The 15,952-nt window shown below is 46.5% G+C and overlaps 1 protein-coding gene across 6 annotated transcripts in view; it reads left to right on the top strand.

Annotated features, from left to right (window-relative positions):
- VWA3B (von Willebrand factor A domain containing 3B) overlaps nucleotides 1-15,952 on the top strand; it is a 124,064-nt gene that overhangs the window by 25,670 nt on the left and 82,442 nt on the right. For all 6 annotated transcript variants that reach the window (XM_019485112.2, XM_019485111.2, XM_019485110.2 and 3 more), the window contains 3 exons: nucleotides 6,488-6,604; nucleotides 11,310-11,506; nucleotides 13,537-13,691. In XM_019485112.2, coding sequence (XP_019340657.1) covers nucleotides 6,488-6,604; nucleotides 11,310-11,506; nucleotides 13,537-13,691 — 469 coding nt within the window. The remainder of the gene's footprint in view (nucleotides 1-6,487; nucleotides 6,605-11,309; nucleotides 11,507-13,536; nucleotides 13,692-15,952) is intronic.

The following is a 15,952-nucleotide window of genomic DNA, read 5'->3' as shown; positions in this document are numbered from 1 at the left end:
TGATTACATGCATAGAATATCAGGATTATAATAGGCCAAAGAGAAAGCACAAAAGCATCAATCTTAGCTTGGGCTTCTCTGAGAAACTGAGGTAAATTGACTTTGCTTAGGGCATCTGCACAGAATTGAGGTGGGTGGAATCCATAACCCACCCCCAGAGTACCAGCTCACCTTCAGAGCTACAGCAGAGGCTGTTATGAGTAATAGCACAGGCTGTTATCCCTTCTTTCTATCTAGAGAGGATTTTTTTACCAATGGATCTACATAGACTTGTCTTACTCTCCTAACCTTGACCTGCCACTGCCTACGAACCCTGCTAGAAGTCAGATTTAGCCTCTTGGCAAGAATGAATTTCCCTGCTGTCTAACTTACCAGGTATGTGAGCTGCCTTGTGGACCTGGTTAAGCTCTTCCATGTGTTGACTTAGATATCAACACTTTAGAGACTACTGCTATGTTCTGCTGCCACACAGAGGCTGAGGGAGAGATCTGCAGTGAGAAAGTTAATGCCTCTGTTGCTTTGCATGGAAATTAAGTTAGAGCAATTTAAAACATATCTCCTCTTTTCCTTGCTTTTTGCAAGTAGAGCCTGATTTAAGTCAGGGGATGACAAAAATAATGAACTATCGTCTTTTCTACAACTTAATTTAGTTTCTTTCTTGTTCTGTGATTTCTTTGACTTTTAAAAATGCTGCTTCATTTTTTAAAGCTGGGGTGGCTGTGAGTGAATTGTTACTTTTTTTGGACATGCGGTCCGGTACATTGAAGTGACTTTTGGAAGAGCCTGCAGGTGGATTTGGCATTTGGAGGTAGGAATAGAGCAGATTTTGTTATGAGTACTAAGATTAATGGGGAGGTGACTGGTGGTGGGGGTTATGGGGCTGTGTGTGTTCAGATTGCCCACTGAAAAGTCAGCATAAAATGTGACCAGGTTATAATGCTGTACTTGCAGTTTTCATCCATTGTTTTTCAGCTCCTTCCCCCCTTGGCAGTGCAGAAACTGAGCATTCCCTTACCCTCTTTTCCTTTGATGGCAGGGCTCTTTATGCTGTTCTCCTCATTCCAGATCCCTTATATTTGCCCTTCATGACAAGCACTTTGTGTGACCCCCACTCTCCCTTCCCTACTTACCTTTCCATAGTGAGGGCCTTGCATGTACCTGCATTCTCTTCTGATGTGTTATGTTCTGTATTCCTCCCACCTCCTCACACCCAATCCCAGAGGTGGATTAAGGTGTACTGGGGCCCTGGGCAAACAAAATTGGAGGCCCCCTCCCCACACAGGAGCTGGTTTGGGAATGGGTAGGGCTTCTGGTGCTGGCAGGAGAGGCTGGGTGGACCCTGCTAGGCGAGGGGTGGGGGGCACATACCTGCCTCTTCTCCCTGCTCCCCCCCTTGCTATGGCCAAATATACACACACACAGGCATGCGCACAGACAGGTGCACAGTCTACTCTCACTCACTCTCTGCACATGGACACACAGACACAAACACTCTCTCTGCCATGAACACAGACACACATGCACTCACATTCACACATACACACGCACACACACACATGCAGATGCGCACACGCACACACTGACATGCACACACAGAAACAGATGCATACAGATGCACATACACACACAGACACACAGATGAACACACAGATGCAGATGCACACACGGACACCCAGATGCATGCACACAGATGCATGCAGAAATGCACACACACGCGCACACACACACGGAGATGCACACACAGACGCGCATGCTCAGTCATGTGCATGTGCACACAGAGACACTTGCACACAGAGATGCATGCACTTGCAGACGTACGTGCACACATGCAGATGCATGTGTACGCAGACAAACAGACATGCGCACACAGACGCATGCACACACACATGCACACGCGTGTGTGCGCACACAGACACACACACAGATGCACGCAAACCCAGCCACACACGTTCCTCTTACAGGCCCTCCCCCCGTACTCTTGATTACTCTGAGGCAGCCCCCTCCACTCCCTGCCTCATGAGCCACCTGCGGCTCAGTCTTGCTCCTGCCCGGCCCCTGTTGCACTGACTGGCGTGAGCTGCTGCCTGGCTGTGTCCCTGTGGCTGCACACATGCATCGGGCCGGGCCAGCTCTGGCCAGGAGTGTGTGCCCACCTCTGCAGGCAGGTGGTGGCGCTGGGAGGGATGGCTATGGGGGCTAATGTGAATTTTGGCAGGCCCCCCCACCCAGCACCACCGCCTGCCTGTGATTTTAAACTTGGTGCCATTTTTGTCTCTCTGCTGAGAGACAAAAACGTGCCAAGTTTAAAACCACAGCTTTTGTTTCACTGCTGATGAGGATCCCTGAATTGGTAGGGGCCCCGGGCTCATGCCCAGCTGGCCCCGTCCATTAATCCACCTATGCCCAATCCTGAAGCGAAGGGTTCTCTGTGGCCCTCATTCTGCTCTCCTTCCCACCTAGAGTGCCTCAGCACCCTTCCTCCAGTCATTGGCTCATTGCTACTCCCATCATGCTATAATTTCCAAGTTCCCCTCATCAGGGCTTCTCTGTGGTCCCTATTTTCCTGCTACCTATATATATGAAATCCCAGATTTTCCCTTATGCCAGAAACTATGTGAACTCTAATATTTTTTTAACTGTCAAATAAATCAGGTCATTTTCAACATGCCATCAAATGGTTGTTTGAGTATAGACAGCTGCATAGCTACTTGCCTCTGTGGCTGTACCAAATAGGCGATAGGATGTTGTCCTCTGTTCCTTTCTCCTTCCAGTTTTCTGTTTCCCACCCGCCAAATCAGTAGGGGTCTAGCTGATGCTTCCCTGCTGTTTTAGAATTGGTATGATGTGATGTTCGAAAGTTGTGCAACAGACAGGCAAGCACAGCAATGCTGTCAAGTTGAATGAAAAGCCTTTACAAGTTTAGCCAAGAAAACTGCACTGTTATTTTTGAAACAATACTCACCTGTGACCTTTAGAATAGAAATTAGAAACCATTTCCCCCCTTTAACATCTGATCTTAGCAACAGTATTAAATGAAAGCTAAGTAAGAAATAAAAAATAATTGTGTAAACCAAGGCTGTCAAAAGATACGGCTGTTTTATCTAGCCCACTCAGCTCCTGGATGGGCCTGGCATTTGGGAGCAGGGTGGAGTGTGGGCAGATCCTTCTACTGCAATCCAGAGTATGAGCACCTGTTGGGGACGTGTTTTGGTGGTTGGATGGAGGGCGGGTGGTCAGCAAAGGCTGTGTTAACCCTTGTGCCTGTGCTGCTCACAATGCCACTGGAGGTGGGTTTGGATCCAGTGCATGAGACTCCTAGAAGTCTGGATCCATCCCAAGGCACTAGGGGAGCATAAAGGAAATAAGAGGCTTGCTTTTCCATGGCAGGACTCTAGCTCTAGATGACACTGGTATTTAACTGAAATCAGACCTGATGATCTTGTAAGGTCCCTTCCAGCCCCTAACATCTACGAATCCCTAACATCTATAAAACAACCACAGTGAATCAGAAAAGAACTAGATTTCAGTTAAACTTTCTCTTTCTTACTGCTAGGAGGGAGTAAATGTGAAAGTGTAATTCTCTTGGGTGGCATGTACTTGTTTCTAGTATAACCACATGGCAGGCTTTGGACAGCCCGAAGAAAGGTCTCGTTTTGAAACGGAACTCCTTGAGTCATTGCACAGAGACAGTTGAACTGACAAGCATTTATGCTGCAGTCGGTCAGTCCTTGTTTCCTCCTCCATCCCCCACAAATTGCTTCCCGGAGCCAGGCCCGCTGCTGATAATAAAAATGAGCACCAGCAGAAGAACTGTTGAAGGCTATTAATATTTTGGGGAAATCGGATGTTGAGATGTGGTCTGGGAGAATCAGCCACACAGGTGGGGGCAAAAAGAGGAAGAATGACGAAGAGAACAAAGTGATTTGAAATTGTTGGGAAACCACTCCTTTAGAGGCTATTGATATTATTATGTTTTGTCCGCATGTGATGTGGAAGGGTAGGGGTTTCCTCAGTTCCTAGAGGAGCAGTTTTTCTCTCCCAGGGCTCCTTAGAGGGAGAAAAATGAATGTTGACATGAGAGTGCATCTGAGAATTTGGTGGGCAGGAGAAAACTTGGAGAGACTGGTGGGTTAGGACCTACTGGTCTTGGGTCCAAGAAACTGGTTGTTGCTGGGGTGAAAAACATTCTAATTTACTTAACTGTAGCAATAGGCCTTTGCTGACAAGTATCTTTGTCACCAGATACATTTTGCCATCCAACATGTATGCCGTGTATGCCATTTTACTTCACAATGGACTATCCAGAAGGAGAGAAGTGACAATGTAAATATTGTATTATATAAAGTTTAGTCCATGCAGCATATTGAAGGCATTATGAATGTGTCCATGTGCGGAACGTTTGAAGATTCATTATGTGAAATCGGGCAGAACCAAAGTAAAACTATAAAGCCAGCAGGAAATGTTAAAAATGGGTAATTAAGAAAAAAAAAGCTTTGATCTTTCAATTTATTCAAGTAAGATTTAAAACCTGCACAAAATTAACTCTGGATTCCTTTAGTAAAATTCCGTCATACAGGAAGGAATTTTTTTTTTGCCCTTCATAAAGCAATTGAAAAAGTCTCAACTTAAGCTGCGTTCTTCAGCAAAACCTTAAATATGGAGCCATGTCCAGTGCCTCCATGTCCAGTGCCTCCATAAATATAAATTATTATATTTGTGGCTTTATTTCTGTGCTGTTACAACAGATGCACATTTGATAGCCTGTTACTTGTAGTTGATTGTGAATTTCTAGCTCATTATTTTCTTGTGGAAGTCTGCCAGAATTTAGCCAATTATCATATTTTAAGTGTATATGTGTTTGTTAACCAAAAAGAAAAAAAGTACCTTTCTAGTCAGCCTAAGATTCTTACGGGTTTTGTACAGAATATTTATTTTTATTGAATATTTAAGGTTATAATGGCAGAATTTTCATTTTATTCTTCTTTTTAAATTCTGTGCTGTGGAATCTTTTGTTTCACTTGAGCTTTTTTCTAATGTCAATTTTCATTTTAACCTGTATCGGCTAAAGGAGATTTCTCGAAGTACAGGAGGGTCCCAGGAGATGGCAGTGTGCAGTAGCACATTACACACAGATTGCATGGAAATTAACTGCATTCTGCATTTCACATTTAAAGTGGAGTCCCTGTATTTGCAAACTATATATGCATTTTTCATTTAAGGAAATTTTAAGTTGCTTATTGAAAACACACAATTATTTGGTGTTGGCTAACTGGCTTGCTTGCTTTAGTTGAGATGGGCTTGCATATCATATAAATGGCATATTATGTATTTGCTTGGGACTGAACTAATGGATATTAAGTATGGTTTTACTAATTCAGTGTTTAATGTGTACTGTTCCATTAGGCTACCTATCTGCTTTTCCAGAAAGGAGTACTTGGGATTTAGTCCTTTATATTTTTCACTGTTACAGTATGTCATTCTCCCATCTGATCCATATTCCAATATTAAGTCCTGAGACCACTCTTATTCTACGTAATTAATTCACAGTGGTATACAAACGTGGAACAGAAGTATATGCTGTCTTTCCCCCCTTGTTTTAACTTGTGGCTTTGCATAATTTAATTATACTAAATATACATGTTGACTCTATGGTCTAAGTAGTACTTGAATTTTTAAACTCATCATAAATAAACTTCAGCTTTGGGTTCTCCACTGAACTAACTTATTTCATTGACACTGGTGGGACTAGATAGGACTACAGTAAAGATTGTGTTGAGCTTGAGCAGGGTTTCAAATCACTTTGTTAGGATGAAGACAATTTTGTGTTGTGCTGACATGGCATCACCTACCCTTCGAGGGCAGATTTAATTTTTGATAAAGGTACAAGTACATCTTTGCACTATTGATAAGAATTTAAAGGAGTTGAAACTATCTGCTTGTTAAATCTCATGGCTGGATGTTCTGACCGTCACTTATCTTATAAATATCTTTCTCATAGGAAGGCTGATTCAAACATATGCAATAACACACAGTTTCAATCCAGCCCAGAACAAAAAAGGGTTGGATTGTACCCCTTTTTGCATGAAACTAATCTAGCATTCTCTTGTGGACTTTCCCTGCAGTTGTTCAATAATGTGAAGGAAAATATGCCTTGCTCCATAGAACAGAGCATGACCAAACACCACAAGTTAAGCACCACTAAATCAAGCTGAACAAATTATTGGAAATTCTCCCCGTGGAGAAGAGAATCTATATGTATCTTAGTGCCAACTTTTGGTCCCCAAGCTTCTTCACTCTCTAACATTGTGGCTAAAGTGGAGCTTTGTTACTGGGGCTCCTCTTTTGGTGGGTTTTTTGTTTAAAGGGGAAAGTTTATAATTACAAAAGGGACAGGGTAATGAAATAGTACCAAGGGGGTTCAGCTAACATAAACCTGAAGGCAGGTTTTGTCTCAAAGCATCAGGTGTGCACATTTTTCCTTTCATAGTTGCTGGTGTCAGAGAAGATGTCTTTCTGGTCTGGAAGGAATTGGAAGAGGCCAGGAGTACACTGAGGCAAGTTCAGAGTATTTTAACAGTGTCCAACCAGCCTATTTCTGGAGAAGGTATTATTTATATTTTTCTAGATAGATACTGCTGTGCTTATTATTAATGGACTTCATTTCAGGATGCTGTGAATAGTTGTTAGTTTAGGGATATTCTTCTTTTGTTCTGTGAAAATAGTAAGATCAGTTCCAGAGGGATGATTGTCTTATAATATTTGACTCTCATTTTGTAAGAAACAAGAATTACATTGTGACTAATACAATTTAATTTTAAATCCTCATTTCTTTGGATGTACTTGAACTATATTAAATTAGCCTTTCTAAAAAACGAGTATCTTCCCTTTGGGGTTGCCTTTTGACAGTGGCCAAGGTAAGGATGGAATGTCTTTCATTTCCTTTTCCTTTTGTTTATTAGGGTTCCTGGGGTTTGGTGCTGTGTTGGTTTGGGTGAGGTGGAGGAGTCAGGTATGTTTTTGGCAAGGGAAGTGACAGCTGTATCTTCTGCATAGGAGAGAGGGTGTGGGCTTGGAGGGGATGTTGGGGAAGGATGGGGAAATCTCTCTTGGGGGTGAGGCAGGGTGGTAGAAATTGGTAGCTGGGCAGTGGGGGATAAATGGGAAACAGTTTCTATATCTGGATGTGACTGTGGATTGGGAGGTATGGTTGGGATTGGTGGGAGGGTTTATTTATGCAGGCATTTGGGCAGGGAGGCAGTGGTTGGGGAAAGGGTAAAGTTGGAGTTGGTATTCATAGAATCATAGAAAATTAGGGTTGGAAGGGGCCTCAGGAGTTTACCTAGTCCAGTGGTTCTCAACCTTTTTCACACTGAGACTCATTAGCTTAATTATCAGCTTGCCATGACCCGCAACACCCTAGACCTGACCCACACAGTCTCTCTCTCTCTCCCTCTTCCCCCTCCTCTGGCTGCTGCATCTGGCCCCCTCCCTCCCTCCCTCCCTCCCTGGCTCCTGGGGCTGCTCTTACAATGCATGCTCACCAGGTCCCTGACTGCCTGCTGGCTCCATGCAGGCTGCCAGCCTGGCAGCCTGCAAGGGGAAACCATGCAATTCCCTTGGACCTCCCTGTGACCCTTTACAATATTCTTGCAACCCACTTTTGGGTCATGACCCATGGGTTGAGAAACGCTGACCTAGGCCAACCACCTGCTCAAAGCAGGACCAGCCCCAACTATCATGTCCCAGCCAAGGCTTTGTCTACGGAATCATAGAAAATCACAGTGTTGGCTGGGGAATCTTAACTTTGGGTTGCTTGTTTATGGGAAGCCACTCTGAGGCTTTAGGATGGGAGGATATAAACAAAAAGTAAATAAGCAATACTATTTATTACTATAGGCAAAATCGGAAGCGATAGCTATAGTTAAGGTTACCTAAAGCTTCCCCTGCAAGTTCTTATTTACAGTTGCTTGTAATTCTGTTAAAGATGAATTGCCAATACTGAAATCTGCCATGAATACTGACATTTATTTTCTGCCTTTGAATAATGTCTGTGAAAATGTTTCAAAGGTTTAAAAAATAAATAGTTTCCTAAGCTGTTTCTCTGAACATCTGTAGCACCTCAGTATTGAAGTAAGGGCTTAAAACTTGATGGGGAATAGCTATGCAATTCAGCTGCACTCTGAAAATTCATCTACATTTAACCAAATTATAAATCCCCGAAAGCTGACATTTGTACATGCTTAAGCCTTATCTTCACTGCACAGAGTTAAATCAAGGAAAATTATGAGTGTTGCCCCTAACTTGATTTGTGTACACATGGTAAGGCTCAGATCCCAAAAAGTATGTAGACATTCCAGGGCTGACTATTGCAACACCCAGGGCGCATCCCGGTGAGCACACACATGTGGTATTAGACATCACAGACCTGTCTGTGGCATCACATACTGCACAAGCAGGCATTGCCCAAGCTGCTAATTTGTGGCAAGAGATCCCTCTGTCAAAAAAACCCACAGTGGAAAAAAGCAGGGCAGCGAATGTGGCAGCAAGATGCACCACCTGAAACCAGAGCCTGGCTGGCTGGAGCCATGCTCTGGCTGGTGGCCAGGCTCCCTGTTGCTGGATTGCCTCTGCTGGAGCCCTGGAAGGCCCCCAGGACTCCAGGTAAGGCTGCTGGAACCAGTTCAGGTGCTGGCCCCAGCCTCCTTTACCCCACCTGGAGGAATTTGCCACATGCCAGAGCACACGTGCACAGGTGTTCCCTAGGGGCAAGTAGCACTGGCACATATTGTGCCACTGTTGTTTATCCCCAGGGAAATGCACATGCCTGCATGTCTGGATCTGGCCCCAGATTCCAAGCTCCCTGTACAGTGCAGGAGAGTCTGGCATCTCAGGATGGCATCCAAAACAGGCAGCTGGCTGAGCAGGAAGCTGGCTGGAGGAAGAAACCCTGAGGGCAGGGCTGTGTCTTGAATCCTGCTCCTTTTCTATGCTCAGGTGCTGCCAAAAGGTGCCTCCTTTCAGTTGGAATTCACAGGCCAGAATCCTTCCCTCAAAGTAGGCACCTATGACTTAAAAAAACAACACAAACCTGATACGAGGGCAGCTTGCTGGTAACTCAAGAGTCTCTGCTCCCAAGTATAGGGGCTGGAGAGTTTTCCAGCAAAAATACCTAAAAGAATTGTTTGCCATGATAAAACACAATTTTCCAGTTCTGTTCTGAGAAACACCAAAGCTGTTTTAGCAAAACATCCCTCCTCAAAAACTCAGTTTTAGGCAGAATTGTAGCCTGGAAAATTTCAGACCAAATGGTTTGATTTTGGCAAAGTTACAAGCAACTGACAAGGACTGGGGACAGAAATTACACATAAACTGGTATAAGTGATAGGAAACCGGTTCAGACCTGTAACAACAGGGCCAAGTACAGAGGTTCAAAAAGCCTGAGGTGGAATCAGTTTGATCTTTGCAGGTTTTTATAAGCTGGGTAGCTTGAACCAATAACAGACTGAACTGACATTCAGTTTTTGGGGTGGCCAAGACAGGCAGAAACCTGCACTGGCCCAGGCCAGGAGGTAGGGGTTGCACCACCCCTCATGCCCAGCTCCCTAAGGCTGCTAAACCCAGCCCAGTAGCATCCCAGGCCTGATTGGCTGATGGACATATGCCACCCCCTCTCTCCCCTAATGTCAGCCGTAGAGAGGAGAGAGACGGCAGAAAATCTCTTCTCAGCCCCTGCCTCTGAGAGGGAAGTGGAGGGGCAGAATGCGTCACCTGGCCCTGGTCCCCTAATTGGTCCCCTAGCTATGCCTGGCATGGGAAAAGCCCCCACTGGGGGGGGGGGTTTCACCCCTCCCCACTGCAGCCTGGCTAGCAGGGCTTCAGGATTGGCTCAGCCCTGTCCCCTCCCCAGCCCTATGCCTGTGAGAGGGGGTGGAGGGAATGCACACACCTGGCCAGGTACTGCCCTTCCCAAGGAGGGTCTGCCCATAAACCACTTCCAAAGTGGCTGAAACTGGTTTAAGTTAAACCTGGATGGAGGTAGTATCAGACTTAACTGATTTAGGTTAAATCAGTTTATTGAACTTCTGTCCCAGCTCCCCTCTGGATTCAAGTTAACTCACAGTTCCCCTGCATTCCAGGATGCTTTGAATCTCTTCTGCAAACTCCCCCTCACTGGGTAGGCAGGCTAGTCTTGGCCAAAGCTCTCTGCTCCAGCCCAGCAGGGAGCTGTGTTCTAGCAGTGGTGATGCTTAGGGGGTGCATGTGCACACCCTGAGAGTACCGGTGCATCCCCTGTCAGGCTGTGCTCCCTGTGTAGCCAGCGGGCAGGGGGGCAGGCAGGAGCACCAGTGCCCCCCCTGCTAGTGCTGGCCGGGGTGCGGGGCTTCCAGCAAAAGTGGCCATATTGCTTCTTGGTGAGTGAGATCAGCCTCAGGGGACCCTCCCCAGTTAGCGTGATTGGCCGCCAGGGGGACCCCCCCTCGGTCAGTGGGATCGGTCGCCAGGGACCCCTGTCCCGGTTGCTGACTGGTGTCGGGGGGGGGGGGGGCACCTGCCACCTCGACTCAAGAGGCACCAGTTGTCCGTGTGTTCTAGTGTCCCCCGGCTTCTGACTTGGGCCACTGCAGGCATGTGGCTGCATTTTTGGAAACAAAAGTGAATGTTTATTCATCTGCTTATCAGTTCAATGTACTCAGTTTCAACTAATCTGCAAAGATTGAATTGATTCAGGCTTGGGCTTTTTGACTCTATACTTAGCCCAGGGGTTGTAATGAGACATGTTGGGCAACCTTAATAAGAAGCATAGCTTCTTGTAATAATTCACCATTTTAGTTTTGGGGCACATAAATGTCATCATTCCTTCCCTCCCCCCCCCAATTTTAAATATTTGCCTGTAATTACTCCAGTGATTCTGCTTAGAGTTTTGCAACTTAAGGTATGGTCAGAATGCTCAGAAGTGGTTGTCTGAAGTTAGACTTTCAAATCTGTATTTACAATTCAACTAATCTATAATTAGCTGCCTGATTCATGAAAGTACTGAGCTACAAGTGGCTGTCATTGATTTCAGTAAAATTTGTGCATGCTTAAATATGGATTTAGGAGGTAAAATTAGGTCTTAATTTTGAAAACTTTAGCCCAGGTACCCTTATATTAATTTTTCTTTTTTTCTGAATATGTTCAACATTGTTCTGTATCATACTTGTATATAAGTATATATGTAATTGTATGCATACAAGTATGCATATATGTGTAGAATAGTATGCACTTGTATACATATATATGTAATATATCTGTATATTTTTCCAAATCAGCATTCAAAACGAATCATCCAGTGCCTGAGCCAAAACCTGAGGATTATGTAAATTCAAAAGATTGGTTGCAGAAATATGGCCTGAAAGCTCAGAAGCTAACATTATATGATGCACTTGCTGACTGTACTTTTCGCCATGTTGATGGCATTGTTGACATAAAAGCCAAGCCAGAAGATGAATCTTTACAAACTGATGCTGTAAGTATTGCTGGGATTCATGCAAATCCTATAGTGTTTTTGGCACTTTCCTACCTTTCTATTTTGAGATTTACAGTGCACATTTTTATATATATATATATACTGTAATAGTGTATGTGGTCCGTGTCTAACATGATTTTTATTTGGAGGATTAAAATAAAGTTAAAGGACCATCAGAAAGAATAAAGCAGTATGGAAGCAGATCTCTCTCTGCAGAGGAAGGGTGGCATTCCTTCTCCTTCCCCTATACAGCATGTTATTTGGCAGGGGTGTTGAAGGGTTGTCTTTCAACAATTTCGTATTTTCCTTTGTCTTTCTGACCAAGTGAGACAAGGTGAAAGATTATTGGTCATTTTCTTATCTTCTTTCTCCATGTGGTCTAGGAGATGTACCATATAGGCCAGGGGTGGGCAAAATACAGCCCGCGGGCCAGATCTGGCCTGCAAGGCGATTCTATCCAACCTGCGGGGCCCCTAGAATTTTTTTGAAAATTAAAATTTATCTGTCCATGGTTCCTGTCAAAAATGAAAGGAACCAGAGGCAGTAGGACCCAGGGGAAGCCTGGCGGGCTCCTGCAACAGCAGGGCCTGCCCGGCTCTGCCCCCCCAGTCGGAAGCCCCTGCTGGGGCTTCTGGCATGGGACCATGTGGCTGCCCCAGCGTGGCAAGCTCAGATAATGGTGGGGGAAGGGCAGGGAAGGAGCTGGTGCGGAGCTTAGGGAAAAGTGGTCCCTTGCCTGCCCCGTGGCTGGCGCTCCCTGCTGCAGCCGCTTGCAGCCTGCGCGGGGCTGTCCTGAGCAGGCACAGGCAGTCCCACGTGGGCTTCGAGCAGCTGCAGCAAGGGTGCTGGCCATGGGGCAGGCGAGAGGCCACTTTTCCCCCGCACTCAGCACCAGCTTGTAACCCGGCCCTGCGCCAGCTCTGGGCTCACAACAGCAGCAGCTGCGGCCCTCCCACTTGCTGCACTGGGCAGTGTTTGCTGCTGCTGTCCACCGGGAGCTTGTGCCGCAGTAGGTGGTGGTGAGGCTGCCACTGCTGCCTCTGGGCTGCCCAGTGCATGAGCTCTGGGTGTGCAGCAGCAGCAAATACTGCCCGGTGTGGCAAGGTGGGGGGGGCCACAGCTGCTGCCACTGTGGCACAGCCCCGATGGGTGAGCCCGGAGCTAGTGCGGGGCCGGGCTACAAGCTGGTGCTGAGTGCGGGGGAAAAGCAGTCCCTCACCCACCCCGTGGCCGGCACCCTGCGCTGCAGCTGCTTGCAGCCCATGTGGGGCTGCCTGTGCCTGCTCAGGACAGCCCTGCCCAGGCTGTGAGTGGCTGCAGCAGCAAGCAGGGGGTTGGGGCTGTCAGTTGCCCCCCTGTCTGTACCGCGGGGCTGGGAGGCGCTGGGAGTGAGCGGGCGCAGGAGCAGAGCAGGGCGGCAGGAGTACAGGGCCCCGGCTGGCAGGGGCTCCATGGAGCCGGGCCAGCTCCCCCTTCTCCCTGCTGGTGCAGCCCAGCCTTGCTCTACAGACTCCTGCCAGCCTGCGCCCTGCTCTGGGCCCCACCAGTGCTGGCAAGACATTGGGACAGTGGTCCCAAGATGGTGACCAGGGGGTGGGGTACCTGTCATGGGGCGGGGCTACCCTTGCGGCCCTGGACAGCTTACCAAAACTGGGTAAGCTGCCCTCCGCCCAAAATAATTGCCCACCCCTGATATAGGCCCCAGTTGTTTTGGTGCTGCTTGGGTTGTGAAGCTAAGTATTGGATTCATTTGTTTTCTGCTTACTCTTTCCTAGTTCTTCCAAAACACTCTTCAGTACACTTCTACTCTTCTTAGTCAAGAACAGATCTAAGGGGCCAGGAAAACTTTTTTTACTGACCTTTTATAAGGAGCAAATATCCTGTGGAGGACAACATTGTGGGTCCACTTCTGTTACTATACAACTGTAGCAGTCCTGGACCCTATCTTCTGTGTATTTAACTCTATTTTGGTATAGTATCTAGTAGAGACTGCAATTGAAACATGTAATTTGGAATTTCTTGCTCTGTAGGAAACAAAGAAGAAAGTAATCCACGCAAAATACTGTGACAAATTTATACATACCTACTGGAAAGATGGCTCTATGGTTCATGTGTATGTCACTGTGGAAAAGTACAAGCAGTATGAAGAGAAAATGAGGAATGCTCTTCAACAAATGGAAGGAAGGTTAGTGTGCTTCCAAATGAAATTAATTTCTGTTACTTTGTAGTAACACAGAAATGTTTTAAGTTCTGGGGCTTACTGAAGGAGATAGTATACTTCCAGTACAAATATTAATCTAGTTACTTATTTTTAGGTCTGAGCCTAATGTGTAGGACTTAGTACTCATGTATGAAAGGCTGATGCATGGATTTAAGTTTTGTTACTTCAGTGAGGAAAGAGGATAATCAGTCTGCTTTATGCTGTAGGAAGCTTACTGATGCCTGCTCTCGAAGTATATTGCTGTAAAAAGTTACAAAAAAGTATGTTAGCATTAGTTACTAAGGTACTGAGACTCTGTAGTGAAAGAGGATAGACATGTACTCCCTTTATCTAAATGCCAAAATATTATTTTATTCAAATCAGATTCTACAATAATATATTTTAAGTGAAGAGAGAGAATTCCCAGTTGCTCCCACTTCTGTTGTACATTACATGGTTGTGGGGGGCCTCCTCATCAGGATCAAGAGCTAGACGATGTATTCTCTGGGCAGCTAGCAGACGCTACACAGGTGAGGGAGGCGGTGGTCATGGGAGATCTAAACTATCCAGATATCTTCTGGGAGGAGCAGACAGCCAAAACAAGCCACTCATACAGGTTCTTACACTGTGTGCAGGACCTCCACCTAACCCAGGTGGTGTCTAGTCCCACCAGGGGTAGTGCCTTGCTTGACCTGGTCTTAGCAACAGGGGATGATCTCATGGGGAACATGCAAGTTCATGGTAGTCTGGGAGATAGTGACTTGGTTGAGTTCACTATCCAGCGAAGGGTGGGTAAAGTAACTAGTGTGGCTAAGGTGTTGGACTTCAGAAGGGCCAACTTTAGCAAGCTTGGAAGGCTAGTTAGTGAGGGGATACAACTCAAGAACATAGAGCATATGGGAGTTCAGGAGGGTTGGAGGTATCTCAAGGGAGTGATCCTTGGGGCTCAAAAGGAGTCTATCCCGTTACGTAGGAAGGGAGGTAAGGGGGCAAAAAATCCCCCTTGGCTGAACAGGGAACTCCAGGAGAGTCTGGGGGCAAAGAAAGAGATGTATAGGCAATGTATAGGCAGCCACCAAGGAGGAATACATCTCCCTGGCATGCTATTGCAGGGAATCAGTTAGACAGGCCAAGGTGGGGCTTGAGCTCAGGCTGGCTTCAACAATCAAGGACAATAAAACGTCCTTCTTCAGGTATATAGCGGGCAAAAGGAAAGCTCAGAGCAACATAGGGCCTCTGCAGGACAAATCAGGACAGTTGGTGGTTGACGCGGGGAAAAAAGCAGAGCTCTTCAATGAATTCTTCGCTTTAGTATTTCTATGTACTGACCAAGCCAAGTCCCCCACCTCGATCATTGATGGATGTCCACATGGCACCAGTCCGCCTATGGTTAGTTCTGAAATAGTTAAGGAGCTCCTGGAGGAGCTGGATGGGTACAAGTTAGCAGGCCCGGATGACCTCCATCCACGGCTGCTGAAAGAATTGGCCAGTGTCATAGCTGAGCCGCTGGCACAGCTGTTCAAGCACTCGTGGTGCTCCGGCCAGGTCCCTGAGGACTGGAGAAGGACCAATGTGGTGCCCATTTTCAAGAAAGGAAGAAGGGATGAGCCGGGTAACTTTAGACCAGACAGTCTTACTTCTATTCCTGGGAAAATGCTAGAGAAAATAATCAAGGAACACATTTGTGCAGGCCCAGGTGGGGAAACGATGATGAGGGGAAACCAGCACGGGTTTGTCACAGGTAGATCCTGCCTGACAAACCTTGTAGCCTTCTATGACCAGGTCACGCACTGCCTGGATGCGGGAGCTGAGGCTGATGTCATCTTCCTGGACTTTAGGAAGGCCTTCGACACAGTTTTGCACCCTATCCTCATTGGGAAGCTAGCAGACTGCGGAGTGGACGCCTACACGGTCAGGTGGGTGGCCAACTGGCTTAGGGACCACACCTAGAGAGTGGTAGTGGATGGTTCCTTCTCAGCCTGGAGGGAGGTAGGCAGTGGGGTCCCGCAGGGTTCGGTCCTCTGACTGATATTATTCAATATCTTCATCAGCGATTTGGACGAGGGCGTGGAGAGCATCTTCTCCAAGTTCGCTGATGATACCAAGTTATGGGGCAAAGTTAGTACACCGGAGGGCAGGGAGCAGATTCAGGCTGACCTGGACAGGTTGGATCAATGGGCAGACAGAAATAGGATGCAGTTTAATAAAGATAAATGTAAGGTACTCCACCTGGGAAGGAGGAACCC

The sequence above is a fragment of the Alligator mississippiensis genome, chromosome 1, assembly GCF_030867095.1.
Source record: "Alligator mississippiensis isolate rAllMis1 chromosome 1, rAllMis1, whole genome shotgun sequence".
Lineage (NCBI taxonomy): Eukaryota > Metazoa > Chordata > Crocodylia > Alligatoridae > Alligator > Alligator mississippiensis.
Note: the sequence above shows the minus strand (reverse complement) of the source record. Positions and strands in the feature narration are given on the sequence as shown.